Raw genomic sequence first — 25,145 nt, 5'->3', positions numbered from 1 at the left:
GTTGGATACACTAAATATATAGCATAAATAAAAGCTAATCAACACCTTTTCATAACAGTGAAAAGGGTTGTTACAGGGCAGAAAAAAAAAGAGTACCCCCTGCTTAGTGGTGATAGATGCTGTGTTTTACGGTGGAGAATCCATTTCTTAATGTTTGCAGCAAATTGTGAAAGCTTTCAAAGCAATAACATGTATAATCTCTTTTTAAAAATACAAGGTGATCTGGATTTGTTGAGTGCTAGTGTAGTCTTGGAAGTTACGTTAACTTTTTATATCGCCTCATTCTTTTTGAGTAAACAGAAATGAAGGGTAAAGGAACCTTGCTATTTTCTTAAGTGATCTACCCTATCCAGGGAAAGCATCAGAACTGTTGAAGAGCTGTCACAAATTACATGCTTTGTTCTTTCAAAATGTCAGTTACCAAATCTGGTTCCTGGAGGAAAGAGGAGATGTTAGAATGACCTCTTTTACTTTTTTTCATGAAGATAATGCAAACTCAATGCTATGCACTCTAAATCTACAAATTAAAAAAGAGACATATCTACTGAGGAAGAAAAAAAAATTGCATGGAAACAAATTCTGCTTTGGGGCATTATGTGTCAGATTTGATCTACACATAGAAAGTCAACTGGAGGGTATACAGGTATGTGGAAGAAATCAGGGACAGTCAATTTTAGGGTGACACATTCCACTGTATTTGATTGCCTGGATACAGGCTTAGCTGGAGATGGAAATCTGAATGAAATAACCTGGAAAGAGGCTGTTGGCTGTCACATTGATTACTATCTTGGAGACACCAACAAAAGCTGGGAAAGTAGAAAGGCAATCCAGGGCTTCAAAGGTTAGAGCCTCCTCCTCCAACAAATGGCCCATATGAATAGTTTCACAGTATTTTATATAATACTGGCCTATAATAATGATGAACATGTAGCATAGGTGTGTATTGGTGTAAATGTGTGTTTGTGGGTGTATGTGCACATGTGTTTCTAAAATAAGTTAGTAAGACAAAAGATTAGATTTTAATAAAACTCAATTAAAAACAAGAGAGAAGAAAAGATATTTTTTTTCCCTTTACCTATCCACCCTACAAAAAACTTTGGTCTTAAAAATACAGGAAAACACCAATTTAATGAAATTCTATGACTCAGTGATATTTTCAGAGCAAGGCTACAAAAAAAGAGATGTCACCAAAAATTGGGCTACTTCAAGAAAATCGTATCTTGATTCATTCTTCTAAATTTTGTCTCATCTTGCATTTCACAATATTTATTCTTAAAAGGATAAATAAATACCTCCCCTTTTCTTGAGAAGGGAGGGAGAAATAATCTGATCAAATTGAGCCATATATCAGACAACTATTTCTAACAAATTGTGTAAAATTAATATAGCTAAATATTTCTGAGAACACAAAAATTATTTTAGAAGTCAAGTTATTCCTGATTTCTAGAAATCTAAATTATAAATACAAATTCTAGTTTTCCATTCTCTCTTAATTTTTCTGGGTATATATATTTCTGAAGGCATAGAAACTCTCAAAGTGGACATGAGTAACCTTTGTTTTCTAGTATTGAGCTAGGAGCTCAATATACCTAGTCAAGAATTAAAGGGTTTAAATCCAACTGGATCTGGCAAGACATTAGGGCATCAGTGAGAGCTCAGCAAGGGCCGGCTCTGTTTTGTGTCTTGTGGGAGTGTTATGAAGCCCTGGAACCTGCTTGCGGGATGTGTGGACCCTTTAGAGACTTTATTCAAAGATTCAGATGTTCCTTAAACCTATGTATTTTCTAAGTGTGGACAAGTAGTGTGTGATGTTCACACCCAAGTGAGGTTCATGTTCATATTTTTATTTGTATATAAGGAAATTTTTGTGAAGAGTATAAGTTAAAAATGTATGTACATTAACTGCCAGACCTGTTGCTTGAGATCAGGTCACAGCATATCACAGCAGACCTCCCAATCTTATTAATTTTACAGAAGGGCTCCTCTCCCACAAATTCAGTACTGCTCATACTTGTTAGTCAGGCGGTAGGGAAGTGCTGGTAAAGGAATTTCTTGGACATATTTCCTTACTGAAAGTGTACAGTACTCAGGGTTGAATTTAATACAATCATAAAAAGAAATCTTGCGGTATCTGGCAGCCTTAGACATGGTGTCATGGTGCATATTTAAATGGAAAACTGATGTTTTAATTTAGATGAATCACCAGGATTCCTGGAACTCCAGAACACAAGAGGAACAGAGTCTGAACTTCTAGACAGACTTTTGCTACACTGGAAAATGTTCTGAAAAATATCGGCAGAAATATCATCATAGTTCCACTCAGGATTAGGAACAGCTTCTCTTTTCATTACTTGCTCATTTGAAAAGAATCAATGTTGACCATTATAAAGTGCATCAGGATCATATCCAATGATAGATGGATAATGTGATACTGGTGTTTATTTTTAAATAAATGAATACAGAAAATGAATGAGTCAGTTTTAGGACAGATTTTGTATAAAAGCATGCACCCAAGAGTTTCTTTTAGTATAATATTTAAAATAAAGTAAATCTTTATAGAAATACAGTTCATGGCAAATTGTTATTTACAAAATATATATCCTGACATAAAAAAGTTAAAGTTCATGTTGTCTAAATCTCACAAAACCAAAAGGACGCAAAAAGTGATTATATGAACTAGTAGACATAAGGAAAGCATGTAGAATGAACAGTTCAATTCATATCCTAACAATCTGTGTAATATTGTGAATGTTAGAAATAAGCAGGTTAGGAGCACTGAACTGCACTAAAAATAAGTTCTCTGTAGAGCCCTGAAACCTCAAAGTTATATTAGTAGATGGATCCTGAAGGACATTGTAAAACATTTGAAGACAGAGAAGAATGATATTTTCTTGAGAAAAAAAAGGATCTTTTAAACTATTGGTAAAACCAGTGGTTGGGAAGAGTACAGGGAAATGGAAACTCTTCTTGCAATGCTGCCAGCAGAGTTATAAATGTAAAACTTCTACAACTTTTTGAAGAACTATTTATTAACAAGGTATACAAACCACTTAGCTTTGAATAATATAACCTACCAAGTCATTCAAAAATTCTCTTTTTAATATTTATTTTTAGTTGTAGTTAGATGCAATATCCTTATTTTATTTACTTTTATGTGGTGCTGGGGTCGAACCCAGGGCCTCGCACATGCTAGGCGAATGCTCTACCGCTGAGCCACACCCTCAGCTCCCATCAACAAATTCTTAATGAAAACTTTTAATATTTTCACAAATATGCAAAAATACAGTGAGTATACTTATTTCAGCAGCGTTTAAATTTTTTTAAATGGAAACAATCTAAGCAATAGGAAAAATGATTAAGTAAACTAATGTATATCATTGTGATATCATATTAGGAAGCTTTCACAAAGACAAGCAAAACTGATTTCTTGATAGATTATCTATGCAAGCTCCCAGTGAATAAATAACTTATCTGTTTTTTACTACTTCTGCATCACGGGCTTTCAGAGTTAGAAGGGTTAATTGACTAGGACATGCTGATCATGGAGCAATGGCCAGGCTTATATAATAATCCTGATATTTACACAAGTATCTCTAAAGTATTTCCCCGAAGGAAATTTGGTTAAACCTTACGCATCATTGTCCTCGAAGACATTTATTAAAATTGTTATCTTCTTCAAAAATTAGATATAAATGAAGTTCAAGAAAAATAACCTATGTAGAAAATGCATCTTAACTTCAACAGGAGCACTCATATGCAGGCCTGGCTGCTTTTATCTTGTATAACTTCCAATGAAAATGGGACTACTCTTTATTTCTACTTTTCACAGTCTGTTTTTGATTGCAAAGTAGGAGAAGGAGAAGGAAGTGAAAAATGGTTCCTGTCCTTCTTTAGCTTCATGTCCAAAGGAATATTTAATGGGAAAGATACGAATTTACATTGAAAATTATGTCTGGGAACCACTATAAAAACAAACTTATAAGAATATAAAAAAATTACACTTACCTAGTTTTCTCACTGGAATTTTCTAAGTGGGGCACCTTTTAAATAAGGATAATTTTTCCAGAATATGAATTTAATATTATTGAGACAAATTTCTTAATTTCTTAGCTTAGAAATTATAAATGAATCATCAGTTTTATTTAAACCAGAACATGTTCTGTTAGAATTACCATAATAAGACCATCTAAGAATGGGCACTAGTAACAATATTTGAAATTTATATTTTCTTAAGGGAAAGCAACAGTATGTCAACCCTCAATTGGCCACAAATACTAAAATAAGGAATTGGACATTTACCAGCTAACTGATCAAAACAAGTCATCAGGGAAGAGCAGTGTTATGGGCTCTGCTTTAATAGTTAACCTAAATGCCTTTCCTCAACATTTAAGTTACTAATTGCTTAAGAGAGATAAAAGATCAGCTTTCTTTTCTGGAGAGGGGAGCAGTTAAAATATTTTTGAAATCAATTTGTGTCTTATCCATGTTTAATTTCTTTTTGGATTAGGAGCTTCATATTTCCACTTGCACAAGAATAGTTAATAGATCATCACAATACATAAGAACTAGAATATCCTTTCTTTCAAAAGAAACTAAATTAGAAACCGTAACTGGCAGTTATATTGATCGTCAGACAGTCCTCGTTTCTCCTCTTACTGTGCCAACCAAGACCCCCACGCATTTGGGGATAGTATCCCGACTTGCATGGTTCTGTGGTATCTGGGATCAGGACACAGTTCCAAAATGCATGAGTTTCAGTTAATATTGTGAAAGTTTACTGTATTCTGCTTTATTCTCATTTGTTCATTTTCACAGAAAAGACATTCATGCATGATATGTAGTTACATAATGAGAGAGCAAAATTTGACCTAAAAAAAACTTAATTCTATTACTCCAATGACTGCATTGCTCTTTCTTTTCCCGAGGACAATGCAAAGTTAAAGAATAAAGCAAAGACAAAAAAACAAAACCTATGGTGTTCTAGAGTTCAATGGGTTGAATTCTGAGCTAAACTCTGACCACATTATTCTCATTGAGTCAATTCAGACAGCAATATAATATTTTAATGTTAATTTGATAAGAGTGTGATGCATATTCCTAGTGCCAGGTAGCTTAGTACCTACCTCAAAGCCAGGACTCACAGGAGACTTAAATATGAAGTTGTAAGAGAAAAGGTGCAGAATAAAGGGAGAGAAAGACAGAAAACAATGTTATTGAAAGAAAGCAATGCATACTATTCAATAATGTTTGATATAGGTGAATTTTCAAGGAAAAGCAAAACATTATACTACACACTCTTCGTGTCCACACAGCATCTAAGTTGAAAAGTATTTTTAAAGTTTAAAAGAAACTATTGATACTAACTCATTAATTGCAAAAGCACTGCTGTTGTGAGCTGGTAGAGGTTAAAAAAAAAGATTTGATATGGTCTCAGTGATGAAAGATGGTTCTTACACCTTCTTCAAAATAAATTATATTCAGAATGAAGCATTTTTGACCTTTAAGTGAAAGATTAGGTTTTCTGCACAATAATCCATCCTCTCAATGGGAAAAGAAAGAAAAAGGTCATCAAAGTAATCAAATGTGACATAGTTGTTATCTGCCTGCAGGCAAGAATAAGCTGATGAATAATCATTATCAGTTAGTGGTTTGGGAAGTCCAGTAGTAAGAGTTTTAGTTAAGATAAATATGTCTACAGTGTATTCTCTGCTCATTTTAGAGTTCTTGTTTTCTGTCTGATTTCATTCAAAGTTGAAATGTAATCCAAAGGTAAAAGATTACTCAGAATGTTTTTCAAGAGGAGAAAGTAGAAGACAAAGCTTGAATAAGTAGACAGCACTTACATGGTGATTTATATTGAATATATTCCTTTTTTATCTTTGTTTTCTCAAACTTTTTCAGCAACTCTATCTGATAACCAGAAACCAAATCAAAACTAAAATATGGTTGATTTTTTTCTTTAAAAAATGCATAATGTTTTGCAATCAGTGATTTTTCCAGTGTTGAGTAAATTACTGTGCATTCAGAAAAACTTTATTATTTGTTTTCTGAATCCCTATGTACTTATTTGTAATCTACAGCTAACCCATTTTGTTAAGACTTTGAGAGTTGTGTACATTTAGAGTGAGGTTCTGCCGAAGTTAATTGTTATCCAGTACTATTTGCAAATGTTTTTGAATTGACAGAAAGCATATGCAGAACTCAAAGGCAAAAACTAAAGATTTGAATACAGACCCAAACTTGACCTTTGAGAAACATTTAAAACACAGGTATTCTTATAGGACAGAAACCAATCCAATTTCTCAATTTCCAAAACAAAGAATATCCTTGCTATCTACATATCTAGTATACAAAGCTCAGGATTTTCCACCAATGAGTATCCCTGAAGTCCTATTTACTCTGGGTTTTTGTCAGAATTCACCTTCAGCTAAGGGCTATTTATATTTATCTCATTGTGGGTGACAATGGACTATCCAATATTCGTTAATTCATTGGTTTCTCTAAATTATCATTTCCCAAGGTGCATTTTTCCCACAAGATATTCATAGATTTTATGAGCCACAAGGATTCCATACTTGAGTCAGCATAGGAACACTGATTTCACAACTGCAAGCCAGCTTAGATTATGCCAACTCATATACTTCCTTCAACTATGCTCAATAACTGCAGTGGTGTACATTAGCTGACTGACCAAGAGGCATTTCCCAATCTCATTTGACCAAGATTTGTTTGTTTCCAGAATGTTTTATGGGACTGTTATTTATTTACAAATAAACAATCCTCTTTTTATCTGGCTACCAAATTAGAATCACCAGATATGTCCATAGATCATCAAGGAAAAGAGAGCCACCTATTCTACTAGTAGGTAGCTGTATATTATGCAATAGTTGTTTTGTTTTTCCCTTCAAGAAAAATCATATGAATTACAGTGCAACATCTGTGGTGAAAACTACTGTGGAAAACAATGTAAAGTCTACATATTCCAGAAAGCTGTTGCACATTACTTTTGATTTAGCACTGAAAGACTTCATTCCTGATTACTGAATAATATCAGTTTTAGAACTCCATTTTCTTTTAATTCACTGAAAGGAATCTCAGAACTTAATTAGTTTTTCTGATGTGACATTTCATTCTTTGTTCACATGACCTGCCGTGGAGAACCCTGATGACTTTATAATTTGCTATTTGGATAACCACTGGTATTATTATTGTAAAATAATATTGTTGAGGTGTATTTCATTTAAAATATATAAAGTTCTAGGCATAAAGCTTGATGAGGTTTTGCACATATACACACCCATGTAACCTCTTCCTAGATCAAGATGGAGCATAATTCTAGCCTCCTAGATGGCTCACTTCTGAAACCTCCCAGTTGGCACTCCCTAAGAGGAACCATAATTCTGATGTGTTTCAAAATTAATTAGTTTTGTGTGGTTTGAATCTCATCCATTGAATTCCTAAGTATGTACTCATTTGTGTGTGACTCCTTTCTTTAAATATTATTTTGTGATATTCATCCATGCAGTTGAGTGAATCACTAATTCATTAATTTCACTGCTCTATCATCCATATATTCCATCGTATGACTATACCAGTTTGTTTCCAGTTTTTAGCTATTATGAACAAAGATGTTAAAACCATGTTTGTGACATGTCTTTCTGTGCATCTGTCTATGACATACATTTCTCTTAAACATATGTGCCTAAAGGTGGAACTGCTGAGTCACATGGTATGTTTATGTACAGCTTAAGAAGAAAACTGACAGCCAGTTTTCCAAAGTTGTTGAGACCATTTACATTCCCAGGAGTACTCTGTATAAATTTCAGTTGCTCTGCATCTTTACCAATACTTGTTATTGTTTTTTTCAATGTTAGATATTCTGGTGTGATCCAATTTCATTATAGACTTAACTTTAATTCCTCAATAACTAATGATGTCAATCACATTTTTATATTTATTGTCTATTTTCCCCTGTAAAGTGCTGTTGAAGTATTTTGCTACATTTTCAATGGGATAGGCTGCCTTGCAACTTTTCTGTAAATGTTTTTTATACACTCTGGAAATGAGCAAGTACAGCATGAGAAATGCTATATTTGCTTTTCCACTCTCCTAATATTATTTTGATTAAATTAATTCTTAATTTTTTTAATGATACCCAATTAAACTTTTTCCTTTGTTTTCAGCTATTTAATCCTGTTTAAAAAGGATATTTCTATTCTAACGTCTTGATTTATTCTCCTATTGTTTCCTATCAATCTAGAATTGATTTTGTTATATAATAAAGTAGGCATAAACATTCACATTTTCCATGTACAAATCTAATTGGTCCTAAATATTTGTTGAAAAGACCATCCTCATCTAACAGCAGTTCCACCCCAGGTATAAATCAGTTGGCCAGAATGTGCATGCAGGTTCTGGATTCTATTTCACTGGTTAATTTTTTTGTCCCTATTTTATACCACATCGACTCAGCACTTTATACTGGAACTTTATGTCATACTACCTTCTCTTAGTGTGGCTTTATGTTTGGCAATCCTCCAATTGTGTTCTACAACACAGCACTATTGACAGTTAAAGCTGGATAATTCATTGTGGGAGGCTGCCCTGTATGTTGGCTTTTCTGTGACTGGTCCATCAAATCCTGATTGCTTTGGTTGCTCTTACTTTCCTTTTAATAGTTTTTTGTTCTGTCCTGTCATATTTTATTCAGATTTTATAATCGTTACTGTTGGGACAACAGATGTGATATACGATTTTCCTTTATACTAGGGGCAAAAGTTCTGCATCAGGTTCTGAACATTTTGCCTAAGATTAAGTCTCAAAAGCTTATTCTCAATTGGTTTTCATTCTTTTTAAATATTACAGGAATTATGGAAGTAAAAATTAAAAGATGGCTAAAGCAAAGAGAAATGATAGGATCATTTAATCCCTACTTCTACAGATGTCCCATTCATAAAATTGATAATAATCTTGATAAGTATACCTAAAAATAAAGGTACACTATATTAGTGTATCTTCCTTAAGGATGTATTGAGATTTTCTTTTGTTTCCTTCTAATACTGGTGATTTTTACAAAAAGAATTACATTCCCAAAGAGCTGTTATATGATAAATTGACTAAATTTTGGATTTCCTTAGAAGATGGATTGCTTTATGGTTTCCATAAAGGATACAGTTTACTGCTAAAGTTGATGACAGATAAAGCTTGTCATATGATCTATGTTATAGTTTTTCTATCTTAGCATTATAGAAATCTGAGATTCAATTTATGTGCCAAAATTGGATAAATTAATAAAATAACAATGTCTTACTCCATATGTAAAATAGATTTTATAGTCAATATAGGCATTTATGTCAGAAAATTTCATTTCTTATAGTTGAGAAAGAATTTACACACTTATCAGTCTTAAACAACTGATGGCCTACCAGCATTAATGAGAAATACTAATCTTCAAAATAAGTCATCATCTTTTTCAGAAATGAAAATATTATTTAGTATATAGAGAGTCAAAGATTTTACTATTGTTGCCATAATATTACCTCTTACCAGACATGCACTACAACAACTTTTAGACTATAGTTAGTGGCCACTTACATCTTCATTAGGGCTGAAATCAGGACATATTCATTGTACTCCAAGCATGCCTGGATAGATAACAGGGTGGTTTTGTCCCTACAGAAAGTACCCAAGAAATAATGGGAACAAAGGCAATAGGAAAATAGGTGTCACACTCAGTGTTTCCTACTTTCTTGGAAATTATATAAAAAAGACACTTAGATACTCCATAGGGCCCAAAAGGCTTTGATGCATGTAAAACATTAGTTTAAGAGCCAATATGTCAAGAGTGTCCCAAACATTTCCAAGAGCATTTTCTCATTTAAAGTTTACATAAAAGACATTTTATACAAGCTTATGAAAGCTTATGATACCAGTATTTTTCAAAGTATCATAGCCTCAGCAGTTCCTCACATCATAAAAAATCTAATTTTATCACAACTTTACAAGCATTTGACAAAATGCTTAAAATCTGATTTTTAAAAATACATTTTAAGCATTCTATTTCAAAAATTTTTCATTCATCAGTGAAACACTAATGAATTTCAACATTTTATGTAAAATAGAGCTTGTAATCAAGTAATTCAAATAATTAAATAATTATTTAATTTGGTTAAATAAAGCAATTAGATAATTTAATTTGAAGATACAAAAATTTGTCTTAAAGATGATAGTTACATAACCTAAATTACATTTACATATAAATTATATATTTATACTTATACATTTTGATTTGATTATTAGTCAATTTACACCTATAAAACCTAAATTACAGACATGTGATGTCTGAAGTACTTGTATACACAAGCACATGTGTATATATGCATGTGTGTACAGGCACATATACTGTAGAACTGAGATAGGATAAAAAGAAATGATACTTAGCATTAATTATCTAGATTTTAATCTATTCTGATAATGAAGACTAGAGCTTCAGATTTCTTATAAGGTTTTAATTTTTAAAAAATTTCTTGGTAAAATTGAAAAAAAAAGACATAATTAGTTTTCAATTTTGTTTCATTAACTTGTTTTAAAATGTCTATCTTATACATTATAACTCTCCAGGACTAAATTTAAAAGCAAAATTAACTGCTGTAAATTGGAAAATCATCACTTGCGAAATTCAAACTCAGAGAACTTCTGATCTGGGAAGGTAAAAATGACAGCTATTATGAAAAATAAATTTTGATATAATTCTTTTAGACAGGATATTATTTCTTCCAATTAACAAAAATTTATATAATAATATATAATACATACATTCTGAATAACTACAAAAATATATTCTTCTGACTATTGGTGGGATTTGATACCCATCTTCCCAGAATACGTTCACTTAAAGAAGGGTCACTTAAATAGGTTTACTTAAAGAAGGCTTCCACCAACAAAGCCCAAGGATATGTAGTTTTTCTCTGGACAAAAATAAGCATTCATTTAAAAATATCCAGTTTGTTCTACAATAAAATCTAAGTGATATAAGGATCAGAATAAAATATTTTCCACACAATGAAGCAATTCATACAATTTCTTATAGATGTCTTCAAAATTTATTCCCTCTCTTAACTTCAAGAGAGACTTAAGCTAAAAGCTACATGTTTTAGTAATTTTTAATTTTTTTCTCTCTGATTTTTACAATTTTAATAAGTTCTTGTAATAGCCATTGGGGGACAGGGGAAGTAAATTTGGGAAATTTAAAGCCTTAAACCATTACCTCATTTCAGAATAATGTGTTTTGTTTTAAATAATTAATGTAATAATCAAAAATTTTATTTTGTTTTGAATGCCTAGAAAATCTAAATTTAACTTTCTTAAATTATATCCTATCTGATTCAAATGTATGATATGTCAAGGTCATTGAACTGTCATGTGTAACTAATTAAAACAAATTTTAAAAAGAATACTTAAGCTATATCCCTAAGATATTTTAGAGCTAACAGAAATATATAAACTATTAAGTGCTATTTTTCTCAGAGAATGTGTCAATCAGTGTCTGTTTAAACTCACACATATACTAGTAATGCCAAGCAATAAGACTTTAATGTTTTCATAAAAGCAAATTTCAAATTTTCTCCCAAAATTAACATTCAGCTATGCCACAAATGAATAATCTATAGAGAAGAACATCTTTCATCTCTGGTTTCCAAATTTTGACAAAGTATGTTTTCAAACATTAACACATTAGTTCATGCTGCTCTGGCCCTATGACCATGATGAAACCTCACATATTTTATAATTTCACTAAACTCAGATAAAAGCAAACTCCAAGCTGTTGGCTATTTCATGAAGCATTGACCAATCTACAGCACAGGCCCTGAAGAAACAGAGCCATTAACACCCTGGCTGTGTCCTCCCTCCCAGCACACTGTCTTGGATTGACACTGTTATCACAATGTCCCACAGATTTCTCTTGTAAATGGGGAAATGGATAAACAGGAGGACATACCAGAAGGGGCTCATCAGGGGCACTGGTAGAGAGCTCAGCAGAGGATGTGCGGATGGTGCTGAGCCCAGTGAGGGAAACATTTGAGAGCCTTCTCCGCCTCACACCACTGCAATTGTTGGGAATTTTAAATGCACATCTCTTATGGTAATTCAGACCACATCCTGGAAAGAAAAAATAAAAATAGCTTTTGTTCAACTATAAATTAAAAGCTGTTCCATTAGTTGTAAATTAGGAATTTATCAAAATAGTGCAGCTTCTGTTTTTCTTAATGCTACTTAGAAATTCAGATTTTCTTCTGAGACTTCTGATTTTTCTCCCCAATTTGTGAATGGACTGTGAATTCTGATTTTATTGGACAAGATCAGCAACTCCCCTGCCTATCATTTTTTAATGTTTTGCAATATAATGAATCTGAACATTGAGAAATCCAGCATCAATACTGAGATTTGATTATCTCAGCCCCTTTAAGCTGCCTGCCCCAAGTTCAAATGCGGGTGGACACACAGAGGGAAAATTAATCACAATATATTATAATTTTGGGACTACAATGATTTGCACTTTAGTTCTATAACTTGCTTTTTTCTACCTGACCTTGAACAAATTACTTCACCTCAATTTCACTGTCTGTGAAATGGAGATAATAATAACTGCCTTGTAGAATTATTAAGAAAATATGTAAAATGCTTCACATGCTGGTTTCCACATGGTGGGTGATTGATAATTGGAAGCATATTTTCCCACTAAGGGAAGTATCATTTTCCTTTCAATATTTCTTCTATTCATATTCCCCATGCAGCTGGCATCCATGACTCAGAATTTGCCACGTATCACACAGCAGGCAGACAATTTTTCACAAAACACACTTTGGATAGTTTCTTCTAGATCACTGTCTGAACTTCCCTCCTCATAGACAAAATTTAAATAGTTGTGGAGCATTTATTTTTATGTAAAATCTCAAAGCCTTGGTCATATTGGCCAAGGTTCAAAAAGCTCTATCCTCCCCAATCCACAGGAAACAGAGGATGAGTGGTTAAGGTATTAAGATGTTATCATGGTATCCAGTTACTCTGAACTGTCTAGTTCAAGAAGTTCTTTCCACAGAGTACGATAAAACTGAGCACTGGTATAAGAACTCAGGTTTTAGTTCCAATCTATCCAATTTGATAGCAGGGTGACCTTGCACAGTTTGGTTAAAATTCTGAATCTCTGCTCATTTCAATGTCTGCTATTCCAATTTTTGGCTTCCTTAACATGCAAATTTTATTTTAGTCTGTTGCTAAAAGACCCAATAAAACATAGGGAAGAAATATTTCCACACCATACAGGGGGAAAGATGTTCCCAGATTGGGCCAGCTATATTAAAGACAGGATATTGTTTTAAAAAATGAACAAAACAGACTTCATTTACCCCCAAAATATTTGGAGAACACTTCTGAGGGACAGAAGACACTATTGTAGAGGGCACAGCATAAGAAGACAGCTCTAGCATGCATTCAACTTGGTGGGGAAAGAAAACAAATTACCTTCACATTTAAGGCCTTGACGCACCAGCCCCCACAGCATTTCTCCGCAGTGATCACAGAAGGCTGGAGCTCTGTATGAATGAACAAAGAGAGCATGGGGACGAATCTGAAAGTCTTCAAAGGTGGCGGAAGCTGTAGAAACAGTAACATTGAAAAAGAAATTGAATGGGCCCGCAAATAATTATGCAAGGTGTAAGGAGCATCTGCCATAGACATGCTGGGACATGCTGGGACTCATTAAGTTGCTGGCTATAAGGAACAGCAACCATTGAATGCTTAGTCATGTCTGCTTGCAGTTGATAAAGAGCTATAAGAGGCAATAGCCATAGGCATGCTTAGCAATCACTGGTTGCAACTGGTAGGGAGCACAGCTCCATGGACAAAAGCGCAAAGAACAAATCCCCTTGCAATTATATCACCTCATTGGACAAAACCAATGAACACTGACTTTCACTGGGTGTAACCAGTCACCAACTTACACCACCAACTTGGAACTGCATTTAAATTGCTAGTCCTGCCACATTGAAGAGATTTGCTCCAAGGACCTCAGTGAGACTGGCTGCCTTGCTGTCCATCCCTGGACTGACTCCACCATTCCCTGATGTCCAGCCATCAGCTGGAGAGAACCACCAGACAAGGACAACGTCTGCTCTTTGGCTACGAAAAGTAGTGTGGCATCGGAGGTATTTTGGGGCTCGTGGTTGTCCTAGGATTGTGGGATTTACTTATAGTGTTTATTTAGTGTGCACTGAATGCTAGTTGGGGTGCTTCCGCACACCCAACAATTTTTGCATTAATTGTTTATATTTGATGATTGGTGCAATCAAATATACCCTTGCACTTAAAGACAATCTGCCTCCAGTAATGATTAATAGGGCAGTTCCCAACACAAGGTCATAAGAATGCCAAGTATGAACACAACACTAGGCAAAGGTAGAGAAGTTAAGAAGTAATAAGGCTTCTAATTTCAGCCATTTGATTTTATTCTTCCCAGCCACAGTTTTACAGGTGGTGGCACAGCAACTTCTCTCGTATGCTCTTGCTGTTTGACAAATTTTCAGGCTACTTTGAAAATAGTTAAAATGCCAGCAGAAAGAATAACTGGAAAGATGAGTCAACCCGATTTACAAAGACCTGATAGTTGAAAATATTTTGGTTTTTCTCTTTCCAAATGACTAAGAAAAGTGTTCAGAAATATGAATAAGAAAGGGCTGATGAACTGGATTCAGACACATCTGAAAATAATGTATTTGAGTAGAACCATGAAGAGGGTAATTAGAGGGCAGGTACAATTGGGAGACATAAGAAATCTGAACAGCCTCTTTTTAGAGGGATAGAGCTGTTTGAATTCTTGGACAATAAAGCCAAGCATTAAACTCATGACCTATCTATAAGAAACCTTGCAGCTTCTTTATCCGCATGCCAAACAGAGGGATTTAATACATGTACTGATAAACTGTGGGCCACTCTGCGAAATACACTCAGTAACCTACCTTCATGCCTTTAGGCACTTTTTGTTATTTCGTATTGTTCCATATTCCCTCTGGTATTTAAATAGAACACTGAAACCCATTTATTTAATTTATACTTTTCTACATAATATATTTATTATATTATAGAAGTGGCTTATGCTTTTCATGGTTGTTCAAATAGAAAAGTATAAAGAATTGAAAGTGAAAGAGCAGCCCTTCCTCTCATAGTTCTAAGGGATAGGTAGGCATGGATCTTTCTGGACCAATTTGCATACAGAAGCCTGATGCTGGGGCTGCACAGTGTGGTGTGCAGTGTGCCCACTGGCAGTAGAAGAGATGGATGAAACATTGCTACTGCATGAGTGACACTGTACTTCATCATCAAAAGCCTCAACTTCTCATACATAAAACGAGAAGATTTGGGCTGACCATAACTTCTCTAGGCCCCAAAGCTGAAACTTCCACTAATGTTATAACAGAACCATGTGCACTTCATTTACAATTTTATTCCAAGAGAATTATTGGGAAAAAACAATTCTACTTTCCTTTCTCTTCCTCCTCAATTGAAATAAGCTTGGGAAATTGCATATTATATTTCCAACTTCTAGATTAATAGTATTATAAATAATGCTTGTTCTAAGAAAATCAGCAGAACAGGTGTGGTTTGGTCAATTATCTACTTGGGTGGTTTCGGCAAAATTTGTGTAATTTATGGAATGCTAAATTCTCTTTAAAATTGATCCTTCAAACACATATACAAAATCTGTTCTTAAAATATCAAGGAAAATTTAATACTTTGTGCTAACCATTAACTCCTAAGTTCTCCCCTCATCCTCAAAATCACCCCTCAGGACCAAACAACTATGACAATACTATGACAGTAATTAGTTGAATAATTATTGTAGTTTTCAAAATAAGGAACACTAGAATGTGACAATACAAATACCATGCTGCATTCCAACATTTTTGGAATTAATCAGGAAGAATATAAATAATTAAACTGAAGATTTTCAATGACACGCCCCCCCCCCCTCCAATTTCTGTCAGGTAAATTTGTTTTTTCTTTTTTTTGAAGGGGATTAACATTCATAAGCAGTTAGCACCCTTGACTTATGTTTAAATGCCATGTTTCTAAAGTTCAATTTTAATATTCTCCTGTTAATTTTAGAATAATTAAATACATTTTTAAAATAAAACTACCAAGTGTGGTGAGGTTTTACATCCATTTGAAATCAAAGCACAACATCCATTCATTATGAATTTACCTGTTCTGCACCCTGGGGGAAATCAGCATTAGCTGAGTATATGCATGCCGTCTTGCCTAATCACAAAATTGCACTTCAGAGATAATCACTTAGCATAGGAAAACAAAGTGAATGCTGTAATTCCATTTCATTTAAGTTCTGGAATCAAAATGGACAGATAAGAATAGGAATATTAAAGTGTCTTAGAGATTCCAAGAAGGGAACAATGTGCTATCTGTCAGTCTGTCATAATCAATCAGCCAACCTAAATTAAAACCATATGACAGGGCAACAAACTAAACACAATGGGCCCCTTATACTGGTATTTGTGTCTCTTTGATTTGCTCTATTCACAGCCTATTGTTATACTCCAGTGTGCAGGAGAGGAGAAAATGACATGCTTTCCTTAGTCATTGAGCATTTGAAACAGGTAATTGAGCCCAAAACCCTAATATAATCAGTAGTTCTTTTAAGGTACATTATAAATTGTTGCACAAAATGGAGTAAACTTGTTAGCAGTACAGAAGAAATGAGGCTTCCAAAACAAAATAAATATTCTCTGGAGGTCAAAATTATTTGCATAATAAAATAAAATAACACCAGATCTTCCAAGATTTTCAGTAACTTACTTCTTTTCACTGGCCATTTGGGCAGTTTGAGAGAAACATTAACTCTTTCAGGCAATGACAAGTGGAACTGGTGTAACAGAAAGATGCTTCTGTAAGCATCACCCCATTCAATTCTCCACAAGCAATCTAGGAGGTAGATATCATTACCCCAGTTTTACAGAAGAGAAAAATAGGATGCAGAAATTAAGTCATCATGCTAGGAAACAGAATCTGGACTCTGCCAGTCCTGACACTGGAATCACACACTCTTCTAAACTACTATGACTCAAATGGTTGTATTTATTTAACCATTAAAACATTATAGATTATTAGGTGTGACTTTATTTTATGGATATCTTGGAAAGATTTTTACAAACATTTCAGTTAAGTATAACACATTGCCTATTGTACCATGTGTCCTTACATCAGAGATGTTAAAAATTCTGGGTGTTGAGAAAATGAGAGACTCCACAAAATAAGGTATGGAAAGAAATTATTTCAGTTCAAGATAAATTCTTAAAATATATATCCTGCTATATTCCACATTTACACCCCTCCCCTCTATCAACTGGGAATTAATTTTTTTACAAAAATGAAAGTTAATACTCACTTTATAGCCAGTTGGCACTCTATGTCCACAGCACAACCAGGGTTGCCACTTTGAACTGGTAAATCTGGCCCAAAGCAAAATGTTTTGAAGTTTTTTCAAAGCTCTGAAACCTTGTTGTGGGAATATTTGTTTTTGCCATAGAAACTAGAATACTGAAAGTACCTTTCAGAAACCAGTCTTCCCACACAAATTCACATACACAATGTTTTAAGATATTCTGTGGATAAAAACCCATATCTGCTTTAGCCTACTATGGCTCATCTGCATTCACACAAAGACCTCAACACAAATCATTTGCTATTGCATAAGAGCTCTCACTAGTGAAATGACATTCATAATCAGTTTATTGCATTTGTGAATATCCAAAATTACCAAGAAGTTATTTATATAAGGCACCTATTCTTCTGTAACTTCCACCTACACTCATAGTTCTAAAACCAAGCCTCAAAGGCATTTTCTTGTCTTTCTAAGTCAACTCATGTAGGCCAACAAGTCCTAATAACTTCAAGTATAGAGGTAATTTGTATCATGTTTACTTAATCTATGAAGATATACTAGGTAATGCAGCATATGTTGGGAAGAGAATAGTGACTAAGGAATGTGCTGTTGAGGGTTCAAAGTCAAAATGAAAATGACAGTCCCATCAATAATAATATAAAATGCAGAGATGGAAACAGCAGCAGAAAGGTGACTGAGTGTGTGGGGGTCTGTTAGGGAACACTTTATTGAGGTGGGGTACTTACTGTACAGAATCTCAAAGGGTGAAAAGTGTTTTGAAAGTGGACAAAGGGATAAAGAGGAACCATCGTTAAATAGTCTCATTTTATTTTGTTATGGATAATTTATAGGATTGTTTAAATGTTTCTTTATAATTTTGATGGCATCTTGATACCTCACCTTTGGTGCATCATCAGGAGACTCAGCAAGAGTGCCTCACACTGTCCAAGAGGCATGTGATCAACTCCATGTGATCAGAGCCTAGGTATATGACATGCTTATAGGATTAAGTATGCACACATCTACAAGTCCTCCTCATTACTGAATACACATACCTACACCAGGAGGCTGGTACTGTTTTCCTGCACTAGCCGCAGTCTCTCTAGGCCACCCTGTATCATATTTTCCCTTCATGCAACCATTGTTCAAATTAACTTATATTTCTGATTTTTGTTATACCTGGAAAAATCTAGAGTTGGGAAGGCCCCATAGCTTTCCAACAACAAGAACGCTTAATGGATTCTTGTTGAAATACTTGCAACAGTACCTTTCAGAGATGGTTGGAGAAACAATGAACAGAATCTCCAGATGTTTGACTGAACATCTTTCCAGAAAAACATTAGTGAGGTGCATTGGTGGGAACTTTGGGGGACTGTGAATATATCAACCCCAGGGATCATAGCAGTCAAGAGAAAAAACACAAAATGTCTTTAAATATGTTGATCAGACAGCTCAGAGAGTTCTGGGAAATTATAAGTGTGTGGCCAAAGACATAGAAAGAAAGATAGATAGATAGATAGACAGACAGACAGATAGATAGTCAGTCTCCAAAAGGAATAAAAAAGGTCTCACAAGCCAGACTGATCACATAGTAAAAAGTTATCCTAATAAGCAAAAAGCAGGGTAGTAACCAGATACAGAGATATAAGTGCCCCAGGAACTCTCAGCAGGTTCATTTTCTGAAAGGGAGCATACCCATCAGAGAAGGGGCAGCATGGAGTCAGGCTGAATGCACAGAAATGGCCCTGGCCAGAGACCCACTGGTGGAAGGCTCCTGGAAGAAAGAAGGGAAAGGCACAGGCTCAGAAAAAGCTACAACACAATGAAAGGCTTCCAGCTGAGAAAAAGTTAGGAAGAGAGAGACCTGGCTGGATGCAAACAGAGACAGAAAAATCCCAATAGTTTCTTTTCTATCTTTTCTAACAAGGTAGACAGACCATTTTTAAACTAAAAAGAAGAATAAAGAATGCTCAGAAAGAAAATGAAAAGGGTTGAATGAACAGTCCTAAGAACAGTACTATTCTTCTGTAAGAATAAAAAGTATTTCAGTAAGAATGGAGAAGTTTAGTAGGAGAATAATGAAGAGATTTAGCCCTCCTGAATATCAAAATATTCTATAAAATCATGATATTTAATAATAAATGGTGGCCGTTAAGATGACAGGGGCAGATATCACTAGGAGGACAGAATTGGTAACCCAGAAATCTATCCTACACATGAATTTAAAGTACAATCAGTGCCAGAGGTAAATATCATCTAAAATATAATTCAAATAAGTAACAATTAGCACCCTGAAGGAAAATACAGTGTAGAATTGTATTTCCTATCTTATACTAATTATCAAATGATAAAAAATTTACATAATCAAACCACGTTAAAAGTAGAAGGAAAAAGTGAACAGTTATCAAGTTTATGAATGGAAAACTACTTAGAAAACAACAGAAGTTTGTAAATCTGCAAAGTGATGGAAGAAATCAAATAAGAAAGATCCATCAGACTGATATGTAGCAGGCATCACAAGTTCAATGGCCTAAGAACCATATAACAGCCTCTTTTACTTAGTATAGTTACAGCAGGTTTATTTATAATAATTACATATTCCAGGTCACAGAAAGCTAATTATATTTAATGCTTTCAGGTATATAGAACATAATTACTAACATTCAAGGAGTGATCCCTATGCAATGTTAGAGACTAAGCATGCGGGTGACAAGGCCTCAGTTCCATTAGGAAAATTAAGAAAGTTAATATTCCTGTTCAGAAAGAAAGAAATTCCTTTTCTCCCTTCCTTCCTTCCTTCCTTCTTTCCTTCCTTCCTTCCTTCCTTCCATCCATCCATCAGAGGCAAGATGCAGGATAGTAGGAGTGCTTTATCATAGGGCTAAAACCCATTCAAGAAGTAGTTTAGGATCCACTTATGTATCCAGAGAGCTGTAATTAACACATGAGAGATTCTTTCATTCTTTCTCAGGAAACTGAACTCTGTGGCTACTGTAGGAAAAGGTTTCTAGGGTAAATGGGTTAATATGGACAATTATTATTTGCCAATTAAAGTAAAAAATTTAAAAATAGCTACATAACAGAACTCTACATAACTAAAGGAAGACAAGTATAAAATGGAATTATTTTATGCCATCCCTCTCCATTCAGAGAGGCTGGCCAAAAACAATCCCTTGGCATACCTTTTGCTCCAACCATTCCTGGCATGTGCTTCCCTGAGTTCCACACAAATCCTTGCTTTTGTTTTGCACCCCATGTGTAGCTAATTCCTACACATTCCATACCTCAGCTCAGTGTCACAGGCACTGGGAAGACCCCTGGGATATACCCACCCTCATTTGAGGTAAACTGTCCTCTTCTCTGTTCTATAGCTTTCTGGGCACACTTCTATCATGAGGTGCATTAGTATACTGCCACCTTGCTTATCTGTTCACACCTGACAGAACAGATTGCTGGAGGATGCAGACCACCACTTCTCTGAGCATATATGTACATACTAAAGTGACCAGTTAATGCTCATGGTAGAATGAAGCAAGCCATGCCTTTAAAACTCATGCTGTTCAGCTAAGTTATAAGTTTCCACTTGTCATCGAATCCTAACAATCTGAAAATACAGTGTTTCAAGTTCAAAAGCAAAGTTCATCTGAATCATAATTCAGATGACATTTTAAAAGGCTTCTAGGAATGCTTTCCAGAGATGTCCTCACAAGTGCCTTTTGACTCGAAAGGCAGTATGGTGTAGGTAAAGATAAAAAGCATAGACACAGTGCCAGAGCAGACCTGAGCTCTAATCCTGGTCATAGCAAATGGGTGATCATGCATAAGTGACTTCTCCTCTCTGAGCCTCTGTCTCCCTCCCAGAAAAGCTTGCCTAGTGAAACTCACCCTGTTAGAACATAAAAGAGAACACAAAATTGGACTTATAGGAGAATCTATCATCAAAAGTTCTTAGCAAAATGTTTAAGAGTATGGACTTTGAAGTCAGAAAGACTTAAGATTTAATCCCAGTTGCTTATTAATATTATTTATAATAATTATTGTCATGATCATTAATATTAACACAGGGGAATACTGCCTTTAAGTTTATTACCAATCCAGGACACTTAAAAACTAAGGGTTTTCAAAACTATCATTTGTTCCCTCTAGTAACTATAAAGAGTATCTTTCCTCTCCAAAGGAAATTGCTTTTCTATCTACTGTTCTGGTTAACACTAATTAAATGGAGCTCAGTCTATAGGGCTGTGACTAGTTCCTTCCTTAAAATGAATCAATTAACAGTTGGGAATTGCAGTGGGGAAAGAAGGGTCACCATATCCTGATGTGACTGAATGACAAATGCCACAGCTGGAAAGAGATTAGAGAGCATCTCAGGTCAAGAAAGAACATAAATGGTTGCCCCATGTGTCCAACGTAGAGGACAAAGAAAATTAAGTGAAAATGTCATGGAGTCAAATTCTAGTTAATGAGTACAAGCTCTGCAGGCACCCTGAATAGAGGGAAAGAAAGGTCAAATCTGTTTCTTAGAAAGCTCCATCGTGTACAGAAGACTTTATACCTTTAAAAGGATAATGATCTAATTTACATGAGGAACACCAGCATACAAATTACCCTTTAGACTTCTTATATGAGGCTAGTAGACAAAGACCAGGTGCAGTATTATACAGAAATATTCTGGCGGGCAGCAGGGTTTCTTGGGACAAATAGCATCATTGTTGTCAAATACATTTGCATGTAGAGATGCCAGACTGAGGTTCTGTATGCTTTGCTTCATATTACTTAAGGGCTCACTGTACTTTTTATAAAATCAGATATTTAGTTTTGAGTCACGAACAATAAAACTCTTTAAAGCTGTGACATCAGCTTGGTGTTCCCCCTTCTGAAGAAACCACAGTTCAGCAATTGTTAACCAGTTCCATACCAGCTACCTGCTGCGTCTCAGGGACACAGTGAGGAGGACCCGGTACTGGGTACTGAGGGACTCCCTGCAATCTTTACAATGAGCAAAGATGACTGATTCAGGTAGTCTATTCCGGTTCATTAGAATAGCAGCTTCACTAATTAAAAATCTGAGTCTATGCTTTTTAGTCAGGTTTACTGAAATATAATTTACATAAAGTTAAATTTTGTGATGGCTAAGTTATTTGTAACCTGGGGACTTTATTGTTGAAAACAATTTCCTTTTTAAACAATGGATAGTAGTGTATGACTTTTAGAGTCAGATAACATGGCACCCTTGCTATTTTCACCTACTACTTACGAGCTGCAAGATCTCATTTTTCTTATATTTGAAATGGGTATAATTATTAAAGGATAGTTGTCAGCAGCATTTAATGAGAAAATGTCATACTGTAATAGTCCACTATGGCACACATTTTTATGGTACACATTTTTAAATATGCATGGGTAGATTTATAATAAACTGGCATATAAAAAACTTTGTCATAATAAATGGTTGCTAATACTTTATTTTTCTTATGTTTTTCTACCCTCATGTTATTTACTGATGACACACTATAGTATTTGCAATACATGTTTCTTAGGTAGCTTATTCTGTCCATATCCATTGGAGATCATTTGTTTTAAAGTTATGTATAAATATTACAGGACTGGAACAGTGTGATTTCATGTTTTGCTTATCTTTCATTATTAAGAATAATTCTTAAAATACTATTTATAAAGGGAAAGTCTGTCCTAGCTAACCTTTTAGTAAACATTAACAAGCAGATCATAAGTTGAGAAAAACTACACCCAGGTACTGACTTTTAATTCCCAGTTTTTGTTTGTCTGTTTATTATAAGTTTTTGTTTTTATCCTTCTGAATAGGGCCCATTACCTGGTATTTCATGTACTCAATAGATATTTAATGAAGGATGAATGAATTTCTCTATATTTCTCAAAGAAACATTTTTCATTCAACAAGTATTATTGTTGCCAGGACAAACAAAAGTTTATTTAGCACTTACTATACATGGAAAGCATTAACCAAACATTATGGTGATGATTACTTGGTATGACCTCCACTTATTCAGCTTTCCAAACATTCTTGATGTTTTCATAATTTTCTTGTGTTGGTCTTGTGGTGTGTTTAGGTTCATATCTTTATTTAAAAAAAACCACAGTGGCATAAACAAGAAAAATGTGTTACCCTCTCTCATGAAGAGGTAGGCAGCTCCATGCTGCTTATTGCTGCTCTGGGAACTCAGGTTCCTTCCCTAGATCATCCTGAGACCTCCTTAGTTCTAGGCAGCATGACAGGAAAAAAACAGGAGATCGTATCAATAAGGAAGGTGGAAAAGAATAAATACGGAAAGGCAAACAGTCTCTTTCACAGTTAATATTTGATTGCCTTAATCACCACTGGGGCCAATTAAGGAGTAGGTTTGGCTTTGCTAAGCGCAGGGTACAACTGAGAAAACCAAGATATTTGTAGGAGTAGATGAGGCACAGGAAAATGAATACACAGAATACACAATGAAGCTTGGATTTAAGTGGGGTATGAGCTGGAGAGTTAATTTGGGAACCATCAGCTAACACTAAAAAGCCAGGTGAACCATGAAGTCCTCTAGAGTTTAATTTCTAACATGGTGTCTTCTAGTCACATGTGGCTTGTTACCATTTAAGTTTATTAGATTTAATAAAATTAAAAATTCAGTCCCTCAGTCACACTACCTACAAGTTCTCAAATGCCACATGTGACCAGTGGTTACCACATTTGAGAACACAGAACAAATTTCATGATTGCAGAGAGTTGCAGTACCTGGCATGCTCAAGGGAGATAGTTTAGCAAAGAAAAGTGGATCCTGGTCTGGTATAGCAGATAGTAAGTAAGTATAGAAAAATCAGTATCTAAGTTAAGTTTCATTTACGACTGTTTTATTACTACTACACTTACTAACATAAGCTGATATTTATTGAACAATTATTTTAATCAGATTTAGTGCAAAATAAAATATTATCTATTGTACTTAACCCCCAAAACTCACAAAATAAGTACTATTATTATCCTCATTTTATAGATTATTGAACTGAGGCTTTGAATGTGGACAAAACGGGCTACCAAAAAATAGTAGGTAGGTTCTGGAGAATAATGTGGATCAATCTGAATCCAAACCTACATATGCATATTCCAAGTAATATTTCAAACATATTAAGTTTGACTTTTCTTATTCTTTTCCAGTATTGCTACTTCATTTTCATGTTCTGTGGTGATATTTCATTTGCCAAGAACTTTTTGAATAAAATTGAATACAGTAATAATACAGGAAGCTCATTATGTTTCTTAACTTCGGTCTGTGTCTCATATATTTAAACATGATGCTGTTGATCAGTTGGCTAATTCCCTATTATTTTTATTTTTTTTTCCCTATTATTTTTAAAAGGGTACTTTTACTTTTTAAATATTTTCCTCTAATTTTTTATTGGTTATAATTAGTTACACATAACAACAGAATGTATTTTGACACATCATACATAATGGAGTATAACTTCTCATTCTTCTGGTTGTACATGATGTAGGGTTACACTGGTTGTGTATTCATATATGCACATAGGGTCATAACTTCTGATTAATTCTATTATCCTTCCTATCCTCATATCCCCTCCTCTACCTCATTCCCCTCTGTCTAATCCAAAGTACCTCTATTCTTCCCTTTTTAAAAAAAATTCATATATATATATATATATATATATATAT

At 34.4% G+C, this 25,145-nt stretch overlaps 1 protein-coding gene across 3 annotated transcripts in view; it reads right to left on the bottom strand.

The window, feature by feature from the left end:
* The window catches only part of Prkd1 (protein kinase D1), a 306,569-nt gene that overhangs the window by 61,929 nt on the left and 219,495 nt on the right, over window positions 1-25,145 (bottom strand). For 2 of the 3 annotated variants that reach the window (XM_048798724.1, XM_048798722.1), the window contains exons 3-5: window positions 13,522-13,653; window positions 11,999-12,159; window positions 5,124-5,147 (exon numbers count right to left, since the gene is read on the bottom strand). In XM_048798724.1, the coding sequence (XP_048654681.1) occupies window positions 5,124-5,147; window positions 11,999-12,159; window positions 13,522-13,653 (317 nt within the window). The remainder of the gene's footprint in view (window positions 1-5,123; window positions 5,148-11,998; window positions 12,160-13,521; window positions 13,654-25,145) is intronic. The other variant, XM_048798723.1, reaches the window with a different exon arrangement.

This window comes from Marmota marmota, unplaced genomic scaffold, assembly GCF_001458135.2.
Source record: "Marmota marmota marmota unplaced genomic scaffold, marMar, whole genome shotgun sequence".
Classification (NCBI taxonomy): Eukaryota; Metazoa; Chordata; class Mammalia; order Rodentia; family Sciuridae; genus Marmota; species Marmota marmota.
Note: the sequence above shows the minus strand (reverse complement) of the source record. Positions and strands in the feature narration are given on the sequence as shown.